General features: G+C 60.5%; 1 protein-coding gene across 1 annotated transcript in view; it reads left to right on the forward strand.

The window, feature by feature from the left end:
- Window positions 1-15754, forward strand: part of SLC5A5 (solute carrier family 5 member 5) — a gene marked incomplete at its 5' end in the record, with an annotated part of 91768 nt that overhangs the window by 74790 nt on the left and 1224 nt on the right. The window contains 15 exons of the mRNA XM_081938382.1: window positions 312-375; window positions 877-1325; window positions 7184-7249; window positions 7644-7695; window positions 8286-8353; window positions 8509-8663; window positions 9281-9421; window positions 10540-10669; window positions 11321-11409; window positions 11499-11611; window positions 12700-12770; window positions 13298-13384; window positions 13829-14034; window positions 14977-15080; window positions 15548-15618. Coding sequence (XP_081794508.1) covers window positions 312-375; window positions 877-1325; window positions 7184-7249; window positions 7644-7695; window positions 8286-8353; window positions 8509-8663; window positions 9281-9421; window positions 10540-10669; window positions 11321-11409; window positions 11499-11611; window positions 12700-12770; window positions 13298-13384; window positions 13829-14034; window positions 14977-15080; window positions 15548-15618 — 1866 coding nt within the window. The remainder of the gene's footprint in view (window positions 1-311; window positions 376-876; window positions 1326-7183; window positions 7250-7643; window positions 7696-8285; window positions 8354-8508; window positions 8664-9280; window positions 9422-10539; window positions 10670-11320; window positions 11410-11498; window positions 11612-12699; window positions 12771-13297; window positions 13385-13828; window positions 14035-14976; window positions 15081-15547; window positions 15619-15754) is intronic.

Here is a 15754-nt window from a genome sequence, read left to right on the forward strand (position 1 = left end):
CGGGGGGCCTCCCACCTACCCCCCGCCCGCCCGCCCGCCCGCCCCGGCGCCTCCCTCCGGGCGGACGGCCGAGCGCTTCTTAAGGCGCCGCCGAGTGCGGGACGCCCGCAGCCTCCGATCCGGCGCCCCGCTCTCCTCCGCTTGGGAAGCCGCGCGGCTCCGGACGCAGCGCTCGCCTTCCGCCCTCGGGAGGCTCCGGAGTCGGGAGTCCCACCTAGCCCACCGCCTCCTGCCCGCTTCCCCGGCGCGCTCTGCCCGTTCTCCGGCTCCCTTCTCGCCCTGAAGAGCCGGTCTCGCCTCCTTGGCTTCAGGTGATCGTCCTGGAGATCTTGTCTTCAACGGATTCAATCGAAATCCGTTGCGCAGATCAACGGGGTATTTGCTGGGAACCTCCGCCGGTTGCTTCAGCGGTTTTATTCTCCTCGCTATTTGTCCACCCGTCCGTCTCTCATCTTTATTAACTACCTATGATCTGTCTGTCTGTCTGTCTGATCTCTATTAAGTATGTCGGTTGGTCTGTCTGTGTCTCATCTATCTTTCATCTATTGATATCATCTTCAGGACGTATCTATTCTCCCTCCTTCCCTCTGAATGTCCAGTTCCTTCTGCTGGTCCATTGGTCTTTCTTGTCCTGCCGCAATTCTGGAATTTCTCCCCCCCTGTGGAGGCTTCCTCCTCCCCTCCTCCCTGCCCGAAACTCAGTTCCTTTCACAAGTTTGACCATTCGGAAGAGAAAACTCCCGCCAAACCCTCTGCCCCGTTTCCCCCTCTGCCTTAACGGAGGAGGAGAAGGACCGTCTTCCTCCCGGGGGCTGCTCAGAGCTGGGCTGAATTCTGACACCCCTCCACACCCTTTCTCCCGCTTTCACCCTCCAGGCAAGGCTGCCTTCTCTGGCCCGCCGCTGCTCACCGCCCGCCCGCAGGGAGAGGAAGAGGAGGGAAGCGGGATGGACGCCACTGCCGCAGGTGAGCTGGCCGCCTTCCAGAAGGAGCCGCGGGCCTTCAGCCTCTGGGACTACGGCGTCTTCGGCCTGATGCTGCTGGTCTCCACGGGCATCGGGCTCTTCCACGCACTGTCCAGGGGCGGCCAGAAGACCCCCGAGGACTTCTTCACGGGCAGCCGGGCTATGTCGGCCCTGCCGGTGGGTCTCTCGCTCTCGGCCAGCTTCATGTCGGCCATCCAGGTGCTGGGCGTCCCGGCTGAGGCCTACCGCTACGGCATGAAGTTCCTATGGATGTGCCTGGGGCAGATGCTCAACTCCCTGCTCACCGCCTGCCTCTTCCTGCCCGTCTTCTACCGCCTGGGGGTCACCAGCACCTACGAGGTAGGGCGGGGTGGGGGTGGGGAGGTCCAGCAGAGAATGGTTGGGGGCTGGGAGGGGGTTCAAATCCGCCGCCCATCTCTGAATATCTATTTATTTATTAAATTTATTTTGTACGCCTCTGGCCACTTGCAATCTGATAAGATACTGCAAAAGAGATGAAAACAGTAAAGCATTAAAATCAACAAAGAAGTAGCTGAGAGAGAGAGAGAGAGAGAGAGAGAGAGGGAGGGAGGGAGGGAGGGAGGGAGGGAGCCTGGAGGTGGAGGGTCTTTCAATTTGGTCACTCTCTCCAGAATGACAGCCCCGTCTCCATTTCGGACCCCAGGCCAGTTTCCCTTCCTCTTGTGGAGGGGGATTTTTGTGAAGTCAGCTGGATGCTGACCCCCTTAAATTGAAACCCCACGTCCCCCCCCTTCCTTTGGATTTAGGCTTCCCTTTCTTTGGGGTGACCCCTTCCTTCTGGGTCCTGGCACCCCAGACAGCCCTTTCTCTTCCCAGCCTGGTTCCCTCTGCCCTTCTCTCCTCCTGGACATTGGGACCCAGCCAGGCTGCCTCTGGGTGGGGGCCCATTCAGCCCTTCTTTCCCTGGGCCCCCAGGCTTTGCAAGCCCCTCCCAACGGAGCCTAAACAGAGAAAAGCTTCTAGCAGCACCGATTTATTCAGCTGATGCTTAATCTGTTCATCTTTCTAGAGAGCTCACAGCAAAGATGACAAGGTGCCAATTAATACACACACTCACACACACTCTTACCAAAGCCTCGGAGCCAGAAAATCCTCTGACTAAAGCTCTGACTTTCACCCAGGCCGGCTGGCATCTGACCCCAGAAAAAGGGGCCACTGCTGCAGAGAATGCTGGGTTCCCCCCCCCCCGGGTCTCCACCCATACCGGGCCGGGGGGGGGGCTTCTTCACATTGGGAGAAAGTCACCTTCTGGGGCTGGTTTGCCAGCAAAGGAACCCACGGCTGGCATTGCCAGGAACTGGGCCAGAGTGCAACCACCGAGGGTACCAGATTTCCTGCAGAAGGGGAGGATGGTGGCCTAGGAGGCGCTGCTTCTTGGGATGGGGTTGGGGGGGAGGCATCAATGCCCTGGAAGGACCTCCCTGCCCGGCCAGGCAGTGACCCCTCCCTCCCTGCTGGGGTTCAAGAAAATGCTGAACGGAATTGTTTCCCCTGGCTTCATCCTTCTCCCCTTTCTTACGTTGCTGTTCCTGCTTGTTGGTTTTGCAGCTCTCCTCCGGGTTGTGTGTGTGATGTTATTGTTTATTGCCAATCACAACTGTGGATGTTTTCACTTTTTTGTATTTTTTGTCAGCCAGTTTAAAAAATAATAACAACAAGGCAGGAAATCCATCCAGCCAACCCTTTTGTCCCAGAGCCCCTCCAGCAGAGCCTTGGCACGTCAGAGACCCCGGCAGAAAAGCTCTGGGACCAGGGAGGGGGTCTCGGGGGAGGGAGGGGGAATCTGCCCCAGAGTGGAGGGGGGGTTGTGCCATCTTCAGCCAGGGGGCTCTGGGAGCAACTGCGCAGAGTAACAGAAGCTCTATGAGTTGGGCCTGGAGCAGAACAAAAACCCCACCCCACCCCCCATAAATACAGGGGTTTCCCCCCCCTGCCAGGAGCTGTGTACGATGCCAGCTGTGCAGAGTTATCTGCAAAGGATTGGACGCCCCCCGTGGGAAGGCAATGGGGTCCCCCCTTGGTCCCCATCTCTCCTGCAGCCTAAAGCCAAAGTCCTAATTTCTCCCTGGTGAAATTAGGGGACCTCCTGGGCTTGGAGGGGAGGAGCTGAGGGGCAGGAGAAATGGGGTGGGGGAGGCAGCTGTTCTCCGCAGGTGTTTGTGGGCTTGCGCTGATCCCTGCAGAAAAGGTGTGACTTTGAGGTTAACCACAATGACGAATGGCCTCATTGGGCAAGATCTCCTCCCACACACCCACCCCCTCGGGGTTTCTGAAGAAATCTCCTCGGAGGAAATTGCTCTGGTCACAAAAGGGCAAAAAGGGGTGAAGCCAAAGCCGCCACCACAGTGCTAAAGGCAGCTCCTATTCAGAGGGACGGAGTTCACAGCCAAGTGGAGGCAGGTGTCACTCGCAGCAGGTGAGGTTGCAGTCAGGAAGGTGAGGGGAACTTCCTGGGGCGTCACTCTCTCTCTCTCGCAGGCGGGGAGGTGGAGCTGGCTTATTTCTCTTTATCTTCTTTATATTTATTTATTTCCCACCTTTATTATTTTGACCAAATAACTCAAGTCAGTAAATATGCCCCACCCGCCTTCCGCCCCAGGTAGCCCAGGACTGCTCACAATCCTCCCCTCCCCCCCCTCCCCAGAGTCCCCTGTTTTGTCTTTGTGCTGAGAAAGCAAGAAGAGAAAATTGCTTTGGAAACTTGAAAGATCAAAACTAGGATAAATACTGAACTGGCCTTTCCTGCCCCCCCCCCTCCCCGGAAGCGTGATGGGATCCAGGGGCAAGTGGGGCGATTGGCAGGGCCGGTCAAGAGGGATGGCCTGCAGCCTCTGGGCCGGTACACAGACCCCTCCCCTCTGGGCAGTGGGTGCCCCGCCCTTCTGAAATCCTGGGGTCAGAGTTCATCGTTGGGGAGCTCGGAGGACCCTGGCCTGGGGAGGGGGCTGTCTGCCCATCCCCCAATGACTGCCAGCCGTTCCCCCACTGAAGCTGAGAACCCTGGCAGAGCCCAGATGTCCTTCCACTTATCTCCCCTGGGAGAGCCAATGGATCCTTGGCACTGAAGGCGGCCTCAGGCCGGCCTGACCCTCAGCCCTAACCCTGGAGCCTTTGTGGGTCTGGAGCAACACAACACACACCTGTCTTTCTTTGTCCGCGAAGCCTGATGGCCTGCCGCTTTTCCTGTAGGAGCCCTGGGCATCTCCTGTCTGTTCAGCCTTTGTGGGCCCTGGCATCGCCCCTTTGGCCAAGGGTCCAGCTGGCCAGAGAGGGCAGGGTGGGGGCTTCTTCTGGCCCCACTGCCCCAGGCAGAAAGGGACACGCACACGCACAACACCAGCAGAGAGGCCCCAGAAACAAGCCCTTTGCAGGAACCATCTCAGGGCTTGCTTGTGTGTGTGTGTGTGTGGGGGGATTCCACAGGGCTGTTGTGGAAGCCCCTGCGTGGCCCTCAAGGGGCTTCCTGCCAGTCTGGGCAGAGGCAGGAAATGGGCCGGCTGGCACTTCTCCTCTCCCCCACTTGCATTTTGGCTTCCTTGCAAGAAAAGTGGGGTGGAGGGTTGACCACGGAGCGTGGAGACATTTTGCCCAGGTTGGAGGGTTGTTTTTTTTTGGGGGGGGGAGGGAAGAGAGCGCCTGTCTGTCCCTCCCTGACTTTCCCCCCTGTTTTAGCCAAGTGCCCCCCCCCTCTGCCTCTTTGGGGCTCACCCACATGCAACAGTCAGCAGTGGGGAGACCATTAATAATAAGGCCCCCCAAAAGATCGCCAGAGGTGGGGAAAATCCCACCCAGCAAGGGGACCTGCAGAAGAGACTTTCTGTAACTTCTGGGGCAGCCTCCCCCCCTCAAATTAGCCCTTTTCCTACAGGGAATTTAAAATCTCCCCTCCCCCAGCCAAGGTCTCCTTCTGTCCGTCTGTCCCCCCCCTCACAACCTTCCATTGGCTAAGTTTCCCTTTGCTGCTTCCTCTCTCAGCCCCATTTGGGGGGGGCTGTTTGAGCCAAGCACCCGAACAAGGTCTCCGCTCCCCCCTCAGGTCATCCACCCCATTGTGGCTCTGCTGCTCCCCCAGCACTTGGGCACCACCCCAGACCCCAGACCCCAGACGTTGGGAGGCTCACTCCTCATTCCAGCCCTAAAGAGTTTGCGAGGGAGCTGGAGAGAGCTGCAGAGAGAGAGAGAGCCAGCAACCCAGGCGTCCTGGCAGTGGGAGGGGGGCAAAGGGCTTTGGGGTGGGGGAGAACTGATCTGAAGAAATGCTCCACACGCCTAGCCTAGAGGAAGGGAGGAAGGCCTTTGGCTGCTGCACTTCCCATTTCTTCAGGCTGCAGAGCCGGGGGGTGGGGGGTGGGGGGCTTGTGACAGGCAGCCCTGCCAGGGGACTGGGAAAGGACGCCCTCTGCCTCTTGAGGCTCCTTGGCTCTTCTTTGGGGCTTGATCTTGCTTAGGGTCCTTCCAGCTGCTGTCCCCTGTCCCTGGGGGCATCTTCCCCTGATGTGGCTGGAGGCAGGGGGGAAGGGCTCCTCTAAGGGGGCCAACAGGGATGCAAAAGTCCTCCAGGACTCTCCCCTGCCTCCCCCCCAGCCCCATGCAGCACAGGGCCAGGTGCCCAGAGGGCTCTCAGCTGGGTATCAGGCGCTACCCCAAAGGCCCTCTCCAGCAGCACCACTGAAGAGCTCTCCAGCGGCAGGAGCTCGGAGAGGGGGGGGCTGCGGGGGAGGGGAGGGGTAAAGAGAGAGCAACCCTGGAGTCAGACCAGCCTGCCACTCCACCCTCCACCACCCCACCCCCGCCACGGTTTCTGCCTAAATGGTTGCTGCTTCCAAGCAGTCTCCCCCCCCCCCAAAAAAGCCCACCGTGTTCTCCCTGGCTGGCGTGTTTCTGCTCTTCCCAGGCACGGCAGAGAGGGCAAAGCCAGCCAGAGGGGGAGGGGGGCATCTGTAAAAGAGGGAAGGAGGGGGGGGGGCTCTGATTGCAGATGCCAGCAGATCCAGGTTTCCTAGCTCCCCTCCTGGGCTTTAAATACTTCTGCTGGGTGGGGGGTTGGATGAAGCAGGACCCCAGGGCTCTTGTTTGGGGGAGGGGGAGACCTGATTGAGGAGGCGGCTCAGCTGACGCAGCTTCTCTTCAGTGACCCAGAGGGTCTGAACTGGATTCTGCCCTGGGGGCTGGGGGGGCACTGGGGGGGGCTCTGGGATCAGCCGGGCGTTGGGTCTGCATGAAGCTCATCGAGGAGCAAAGATCCTGGGGCAGAGATGATCTCTGGGTCAGGGGTGGAAGGGGGCGGGGGGTAGCCTGCGGGGTGTGCAGCGGGGCGGGCTGTTCCGTCCTCGGGCGGGGAAGGTCCCCCAAATACGGGGGGGGGGGGCGGGGGAAGGGTCCGGCCTCCGCTTGCCGCCCTCCGGGTCTCGCTTGTCTCCAAGGGGCTTTTTCGAGAGGCAACTGAACTGAAGAAGCTCCTCGGATGAGAAGCGAAAGGAATCCAAGAAAGTCCCGTTGCCTCTCGACAAAAACCCCCCTGGGCGAGAGGAGAGTCCTGGCACGGCCACCCAGCGCCCGTCTGCCCTGGGGAGGGGAGGGGAGGGTGGTGGATGAAGGCTCCCTGGTGCCCTCAGCACCGAGAAATCTTGGTGCCCCCCCCTCCTCCTCGGCACAAATACTGCACAAATCTTCGTTGGTTTTTTTGATATCTCAATCAACTTTGTGGTGTCCCCTTTGGGCCTGGTGCCCGCAGCACCTGCTGAGTCTGCTTAACGGTTACTACACCACCGGGTGGGGGGTCTGCTTTCCATGCCCCTCTTTTGCATGGGCATTTATTCCGGGGGGGGGGCTGGTGGAGCTGTTGACGTTTATCCCAGCAACTTCGCTCTGATGCAGGATCCCTTTGGCCTGGCGGGCTGCAAGTGAAGGTCTGCCCCATGTTTCGGCCAAATGCTTCCAGTCCAGTTTGACCAGGAGGCATGGCACGCCTTCCCTTCCCCTTCCCCTTCCCCTTCCCCTTCCCCTTCCCCTTCCCCTTCCCCTTCCCCTTCCTTCCTTCCTTCCTTCCTTCCTTCCTTCCTTCCTTCCTTCCTTCCTTCCTTCCTTCCTTCCTTCCTTCCTTCCTTCCTTCCAGGTTTGGCCTTTGGGGAGACTTCAGCTGTAGTAGCTCTCCCTTCTCCCGCTTGCCTTGGCAGTACCTGGAGCTGCGCTTCTCCAAGAAAGTCCGGCTGTGTGGCACAGTGCAGTACATCATTGCCACAGTAAGTGCCCAGCATTGTGGCTGGCATTCTCCCCCCCCCCCGCCGCCCTTGAAAGGGGGGGGGGGTGTCCTTCCTTTCAGCACTGGCTGAAACAAAGAGAAGAAAGTGCCCCTCACCCACAACGGCCCCCACACGCGGACTATGGGGAGCTCCCCTTGGGTTCCCCCACCCCCTCAAGATTCGTGGTCTCGGAGGGGGGGGGCTTAGGAAGGGAAGAGGAGAAAGAATGAGAAGGGCCGGCCAAGGGGCTCACCCAGCGTGGGCTTCCGGCAGTGGTGCTGCCCTTGTGGACAAGCCAGGAGGGGTTTCTGCATTTGTTTGTTGAGCACCTCCCACCCCCACCCCCTCCCTCTGCAGCTTTGCAGGTTTTAAAAGCCTCTCCCCCCCCCCGCAGGTGCTGTACACGGGAATCGTCATCTACGCCCCTGCCTTGATCCTCAACCAAGGTGGGTCCCCCCTGCTCCCCACTCGGAACCGGGCTTGGATACTCACGGCCCCCCACCCCAATCCCTCACCTGAAGGCCCCGGGGCTGGCCAGGGCAAGGGCCAGGCCCCCCGCGTGCTGAGGGGCGTGACACGCACGTGTGTGTGCTGGTGTAAGGCCCCCGCTTCTTCGGCTTCCCTCTCCAAGGGGCCCGTGGAGCAGCTGTGCGAGGGCAGATCTTGAGCCCAGGGGGGGTGTCATCAGAGGGACCCTCCATTGGATCTGCTCTGCTTTGGGCTTCCCGACTATCCCTGGGACTGAGCCCATCTGATTCAGAAAAGGGCCTTGATCCAGGAAAGGCCTCCGTCCTCTTCAGGGACTTCATCCAGAGGTTGAAAGGGATCCGGTTCCCCTGGCAGATAACTTGGCTCTCAGTCCTGGGCAAGACGGCCAACAGTGCCAGCCCTTGTAGGGGAAGCTGTGCCCCCCAGCCCTCTCCTTGGGAAGAGGCCCCTCCCTTTCTCTGCTCCAGACAAGGCCAGAGGAGCCGCTGGGGAAAAGGGAAACTTATCTCTGAAAAAAGATCTTATTTCTCTTCCTCTTTTTCCTCAGTGACGGGTCTGGATATTTGGGCCTCACTTCTCTCCACTGGCACCATTTGCACTTTCTACACCACCATCGTGAGTCCAGGGGGGATCTGCCTCTGGCCTTGCACACCCCTCCCTCTGACCCCCCCCCCAGGCACTTTGGGGGGCTCTGGGCTTCTGCCTCACCCCCAAACCCCAGGGGGTCTCCCCGGAGAAGCTGGCTGAGCTGGGCTCCCCCTCCTTCCTAGGGGGGCATGAAAGCGGTCATCTGGACGGACGTCTTCCAGGTCTTTGTCATGCTGTCCGGCTTTGTGGCCATCTTGGTGCAGGGGACGCTGCTGGCGGGGGGCCCGGCCCGGGTCCTCTCCATCGCCTACAACCACTCCAGGGTCAACCTGGCAGAGTAGGTGGAGCTGCCGCCCCTGGGGGGAATTGGGGAGGATGGTGCCTGGCTGCAGGTGGCCCCCCCAGCCCCCCCTTTCTCTTCCTCTGCCTGGGAGGGGGCTTGGGGGACGCCTCTGCCATGACGGCAGCTGAGCAAATGGGGGTCCCCTTGGTTTGACCGAGCACCGAAATGAGGGGAAAGTGGACCCCAAATGCTGAATGGGGCCATTTACACCTGAGTCACTTAGGGAAGGTGGAGAAATGAGTGAATGAATGAATGAGTGAGTGAGTGAGTGAATGAATGAATGCAAGATTATTGTCTTCTTTCTTCCTGAATCTCCCAGAATTAAGGAGATTGGAGGGTTACATTTCAAGGTGGATCCCTTAGATTTTTTTCCCAATGGGGTGGGGGGCACTATCCCTATTCCCAAACAATGGAAGTCAGACAAATAACTTTGAGTTCCTTTTTAAGAAATCTCAGGCTGCAGCCCCTTCCCCCAGGAGCCCCCGTCTCTCTCTCTCTCTCTCTGTGTGTGTGTCCAAAACCTCATGAGGTCTAGCCACATGTCGCTTGGTAGATGCCCCTGGAGACACCCCTTCCTCCTGACTCTCTCTCTCTCTCTGGGCCCCCTCCAGCTTCAGCCTGGACCCCCACAGCCGGTACACGTTCTGGACCTTCCTCTTCGGAGGGACGCTGGTCTGGCTCTCCATGTACGGGGTCAACCAGGCCCAGGTCCAGCGTTACGTGGCCTGCAAGACGGAGAAGGAAGCAAAGCTGTGAGTTGCTCCTTCTGCCCCTTGGCTCAAAGGCTGGGGGGGGGGCTTTCGGTTGCCCTCCTGAAACTGGGGGGGGGGGCTGAGGGGCCCCAGGTGATCTTTTGAGGGTCACCAGCCTCCTGCCGGCCGTGACTGGGGCTGCTCCGGAAGCAGCGTGGACGATGGCAAAGCCAAACATGCTCGTCCGTCGTCCCCCCCGCCTGGCTGCCCACTGGAATGGGGCGAGAGGCTGTGCCAGGGCAGGGTGGCTTGGCTGGAGGCCATCTCTGCCCAGGGAGGAGGGAGATTGCGGCCCTCCTTATCTTTTCTTCGGCTGCTGCGGCTATCAGCAGAGGGAGGCCGCCCCTCCCCCAGCAGCCACTCCCCTCCCCCTCTCCCCCCCCCCCGCCTGAGTGCACAGAGGCAGGTGGGCGTGGCCCCCACCCCAGGGGGCGTCCCGGGGCTCTCGGCCTCTGCCCCCCACGTCCTTCCAGGCCAGGCTCTCTGGGCCCTGGGTCAACTGGCAGGAGGGGGAGGGGGAAGGGAGGGAGCGGAGGGAGAGCAGCCCCCCCCTTCAGCCTTTAGAGGGCAGTTGCCTCCCCCCCACCTTCCTCCCCCCAGCCTCCCTTTGGCCCTGTTCTGGGCCGCTGCCTACTTTTACTTAGGTTGCTCGTTTCTGCTGCCCGCCTTGCATGGGCCGAGCTCTGTGGCCATGGAGGCAGCCGTCCAGAGGTCCAGGGTGGCTCTGGCGGGTCCACTTTGGGCAGGTGGCCAGGTGCTGTTGCTGGGGGAGGGGGCAGCCCAGAACCTGCCAGGACTGGGCTGATGGGAGCAGCAGCATCTGTACAATTGAGGCAGGGGGCACATCCAATGGAGGGTCAACGTGGGCAGGGGGAGTGCGATGCCCCTCGCCTTCTCCTGCTCTCTTGGGACCGGGTCAGGGGGGTGCCCAGTGGGCCCTTCCCATGCCAGGGCACCCCGGCCCCTCCCTCCCTCGGTGTTACTGAAGGGTCTTGGGGCGTTTGGGGGGGTGAAGCAGTGCTCCCTCCCACCTCCCCTGGGGCCTCCTCTGCCCACTGACCGAGGGGGGCGTCCCTCCCGCCTGGGCCTAACCTCTTTCCTTGCCCCCCTCCCTCCAGGGCCCTCCTGGTCAACCAAGTGGGGCTCTTCGTCATTGTCTCCTGCGCAGTGGGCTGTGGCATTGTGATGTTTGCGCTCTACAAGGACTGCGACCCACTCTTGGCCGGATACATCTCGGCACCTGACCAGGTACGGCCCCTTCATCGGGGGGGGGGGGGCAGCAGAGCGTGGCAGGGAAGCGGGGGGGGGATTGGGCAGGCTGAGGAAAGGCGAGGAGAGTTATGTGAACCCCCAAAGGGCAGAGTGGGGCGGCCAGGTTCGTGGGGGGGGGCATCCGGGCAGAGGGTTCCTTTCTTGGGGAGGAGGGGGAGGCCTTGAGGGAGGGGCGTGGGGGGCTCAAGAGCAAGTGGATGTCAAGGCCGCTCATTTCCCTGTGCTGAGGGACTTTGCTGCCCCCCCCCCCCCGAAATGAAACAGAGGCAGGCTCAGTTGGCACTTGGGCGCGAGACCACAAGCGGTGCCAGGCCTGAAGTCCAGGCAGGGAGGGCAACCTCTTCCCCATGGCTGCCAACCCCTGCACCACCCAGCCATTCACAGACCCCCATCAGATGCCCTCTCCTTCTCTTCCTCCTCCTCCTGCTGCCCCTGTGCAGAGACCCCTCCCTGAGACCCCCCTCTCTCTCCTCTGCCCCAAAACTGAACCTCCTGGGCAGGGCAGGGTAGCCCAGAATTCAGCTGGTCTCTCATTCCTCCCTTTTGTGCCCTGCGGCCGAGGGGAGTTTTGCCATTCTGCCCCTCACGGCTGCTTCTCCTCCTCCTCCTCCTCCTCCTCCCTCCCAGTACATGCCCTACCTGGTCCTGGACATCTTCGAGAGCTGCCCGGGGGTGCCCGGCCTCTTCCTGGCCTGCGCTTACAGTGGCACTTTGAGGTCAGTCTCCGGGATGGAGGGCAGAGGCTTTGCTAGGCCACAGCCTGCCCCCGCCCCCCTGATGCCCTCCTCCTCCTCCTCCTCCGCAGTACGGCCTCCACCAGCATCAACGCCATGGCGGCCGTCACCATGGAGGACCTGATCAAGCCAAGGATGCCCACCCTGTCGCCACGGAAACTCGCCCTGGTCTCCAAGGGGCTCTGTGAGTGGCAGGCGGGGGGCCCATTGAAAGGGGGAGCCCCCCCTTTCCTTTCTCTGGGTGGAAAACCAGGAGGGGGAGGGGTGCAAGCATCAAGGCCCAGGCAATTGAGAGGACACCCCTCCAGATTTTGGGGAGCTCACCTGGAAGCACCCTACTTTGAGGATGGAGCCGAGCACAGAATAACAGAGGGGGAAGGGACCTTGGAGGTCTTCTAGTCCAGCCCCTGCTCAAACAGGAGACCCTACACCATTTCAAACAAATGTCCGTCCGATCCCTTCATAAACGCCTCCAGTGTTGGAGCACCCATAAGTTCTGGTGGCAAGGAGTTCCACTGGTTAATTATTCTCACTGTTAGGAAATTCCTCCTTGGTTCCAGGTTGCTTCTCTCCTTGGTGAGTTTCCACCCATTGCTTCTTGTCCTACCCTCTGGTGCCTTGGAGAACAGCTCAGTGCCCTCTTCTCTGGGGCAGCCCCGGAGATATTGGAAGGCCGCTGTCGTGTCTCCCCTGGTCCTTCTCTTCCCTGCACGGGCCGTGCCCGGTTCCTGCAACCGTTCCTTGTTATGTTTTAGCCTCCAGTCCCCGAATGATCTTCCGTGCTCTTCTCTGCCCTTTTTCCAGAGCCTCCACGTCTTTTTTACAGTGTGGGGACCAAAGCTGAATTCTGCATTCCACGCGGGCCCTTCCCAAGGCCTCCTAGGGCGGCCTTGGCGCCTGGCGTGGTATCTGGACTCTCTTCCGTGCCAGACGAGAGGTGGTCAGATAAGATAATCCGTATCTGAAGGCAGGAGCAGGGCAGTGGGTCAAAAGTAGAGGCTCCCGGCCATGGGAGCCGGCAGCCAGGGGAACCGCCTGCCACATGAGGTCTTTAAACGGAAGCAGAGGTGGGGGGAGGGGCAGATGCTCTCCTGGATCCAGGAGATCCCTCCCCACTGAGATTTGAAAACCTCCAGGGTTTCTGTCTCTTGGAAGGCTCAGACACCCCCAAACTGCCTGGAAGTGCCCTACGCACATAAACCCCCCCCTCGCCCCCCCAGGTTCCCTTTGCCCTCAGTTAAGGTGTCTCCCTCTCTGCCCTTTTCCTTCCAGCGTTAATTTACGGCACTGCCTGCATCACGGTGGCAGCTCTTTCGTCATTGCTTGGAGGGGGGGTGCTGCAGGTATGCAACTCCAAAAAAGCCAGTCCCCCCCCCGAGAAGACCCCCCACCTGTGGGCCTCGCACTGCCTCCCTCCTCCGCTCCCCATTTGCCCCCTCCCTCTTCTCCTTCCCCGACAGCAGCAGAGGCCCTGCCTGGGGGAGGGCAGGGGGGGTGCCAGAGGGAGGGGTTCCGTTGGCCTGGATCTGGGGGGGGGGGAATTATGAACACGCGAATGCAAGGATGGGAGCAGTGCTAGAGCTTCCTGCCCCCCCCCCCGCCGGCTCTCAGGACTGGACCCCTCCCCATGATGGCTGTTCCTTTTGGAGACCCCTGTAACCTTTTGGTGAATGGACTGGACAAGCGGCTGGAGGGGGTGCGGCCCCTCTCTCACCCCCACAAGACCCCTCCTCCCTATCACAGTCCCAATGCCCGTCCGTGTGTCCTGGGAGGGGGCGTGGTTGTCAGGCGGGCAGAGAGGTTGCTGCTAATTCAGTGCCCCCCTCTCATACGCCCCCCACCCCCTTTGCCTCCTGTGCTTCTCCGGCAGGGCTCCTTCACGGTCATGGGAGTGGTCAGTGGGCCCCTCCTGGGCGCCTTCATCCTGGGCATGTTCTTTCCAACCTGCAACACCTGGGTGAGTCCCACTGGGGGGGGGGGCGGGGGGGCGTGTGGTGGCCCAGCTTCTGGCCATCAGAAGGCAGCACCAATAGGGGGAGGGGCAAAGACAGGATCCAGACAAAGGGGGGGGGGAGTGCTCTGGAGGGTGGGGGGCTTTCCAGCTGCTCTTACTAACCGTCTTCCAGGTGTGGCTCTTGGGCCTGCTGGGGGGAGAAAAGGGAGGGTCCATTTTGACACCTGGGAAGCTGGGGGGGGGGAATAAGGAGCTGGCATCCTGCCTCTCCTTTCCTGGGCTTGGACGAAGCTGCTTGTGTGAGTCTATTTCTGACCCGGCTGCAGAAACCGTTGTGGGAATGCGTCCGTCCCCCTCCTGCCCTGGCCTTTAGCCCCCTCCCCCCCCCGTTCCCCTCCTCAGGGGCAAAGCAGGATCTGACCAGGGCCTCTTTCTCTTCCCTTCCAGGGGGTTTTCTCCGGCCTCGGCCTCGGCTTCCTCCTCTCCCTTTGGGTCGCTGTGGGGGGCACCCTCTACCCCCCCAGTGCCAGCACCATGGGCGTCCTGCCCTCCTACGCAGACCTCTGCCCCCTCTACAACGTCTCCCAGGGGGCCAACAGCACCCTGCTCTACGGGCCGCTTCCCCCCCGGACACCCCTGGAGCAGCCAGAGAGGTCAGCAGTGCGACCCTCCAGAGTCCACCCCACCTCAGCCCCCTCTTTTGGGGGGTTTTCTCCTCACGCGCAAAGCCTGACTGGCACCCTCTGAGGGCCTCCTCCTGCTCTGCCCCTCCCTTGCAGCCCCTCCACCCACTTTCCAACCCATGGGGACTGCAATGCCCTGCCTGGTTTCCATTTGCTGTAAGGGATAAAAACAGGGGTTTGTTTTTGTGTGCCAGAGCAAAGCAGAATAACAGAATAAGAAGAGTTGGAAGGGACCTTGGAGATCTTCTAGTCCAGCTCCCTGCTCAAGCAGGAGTCCCTATATACCATTTCTGACAAATGGCTGTCCGGTCTCTTCTTAAAAACCTCCAGTAATGCAGCACCCACAACCTCTAGTGGCAAGTCGTTCCACTGGTTGATTTTTCTTACCATTAGGAAGTTTCTCCTTAGTTTCAGGTTGCTTCTTTCCTTCACGAGTTTCCACCCGTTGCTTCTTGTCCTGCCCTCACGGGCTTTGGAGAATAAGTTGAGCCCCTCCTCTCTGGGGCAGCCCCTCAAATATTGGAACCCCGCTATTATGTCCCCCCTAGATCTTCATTTCATTCAACTAGCCATGCCCAGTTCCTGCAACCGTTCTTTGTGTGTTTTAGCATCCAAATCCCTCATCTTTTTGTGACTCTTCTCGGCACTCTAGAAATCTAGAGTCTCTACATCTGTTTTAAGATAGATAGATAGATAGATAGATAGATAGATAGATAGATAGATAGATAGATAGATAGATAGATAGATAGATAGATAGACAGACAGACAGACAGACAGAGCCTACAAAGGGCCCAGGGGAAGGACATGCTTGCCAGGAGGAGCCTGGCCGGGCAGGGGGTGGCAGTGCTGAGGTTGATGGCTGATGGGGTCCAGCCACTCCCGAGGCAGCTGACCAAGTGGCACCCCTTGCAGGCCGGCCATTGCAGATGACTTCTATGCCATCTCCTACCTCTACTACGGTGCTCTGGGGACCCTCAGCACGGTGGCTGTGGGGCTCTTGGCCAGCTGCCTGAAAGGTAAGCAGGCGGGCAGGGGGCCGGCGAGGGCCCCTCTGGCGGGGACAGGGCACCCTTTCAAGGACCCTCCGAGGGGAGCAGAAGAGCCGGAGAGAGGCTGCTGCAGCGGTGTTTCCAGGCAGGGGGTGGGTATAGATGATCTCTCGGACCCCTTCCAGCCTTAGGTTTTATGAGGAAGAGGTGGGGAGCTTCAGTGGCCGGGCATCCTTAGCCTGCAAGAGGCTCCTCAGTCCAGTTCCCCTCCGCTTGAGTGAAAAGGGGCCTCCGGAGCACATTCTCCCATGCTCAGCCGCACGAGGGGGCCCAGGCCCTCTTTGACACCCCTAGAAGGCCCCGGGGAGCAGCCCCTGCCTGCCAGGAGGACCCTGGGTGTGAGGGCCAGAGGGGGCCTTCCCAGGCCCTGGAAACAGCTGGGCTGATGGGCCGTGCCTGGCCTGGCCTCCTGACTTCCCTGGGGTTTCTTTCAGGCTCTGCTGGCGAGGAGGACAAGCGCCCAGCGGTGCTGTGGTGGGATGTCATGAAGAGGCCACTGGAGACGGTAGGCAGGGGGGAGGGCCGGAGGGCTGGGGGCTGAGCAAGCGGGGAGGGGCCTCTGGGAGTGGGGAACGAAGCCTACCTCTGCCCTGGGAGTTGGAGGATCCATCACTCCTCCAATAAGGTCCCTGGGAACGCAG

This window comes from Natrix helvetica, assembly GCF_964273705.1.
Source record: "Natrix helvetica genome assembly, chromosome: 1".
Classification (NCBI taxonomy): Eukaryota; Metazoa; Chordata; class Lepidosauria; order Squamata; family Natricidae; genus Natrix; species Natrix helvetica.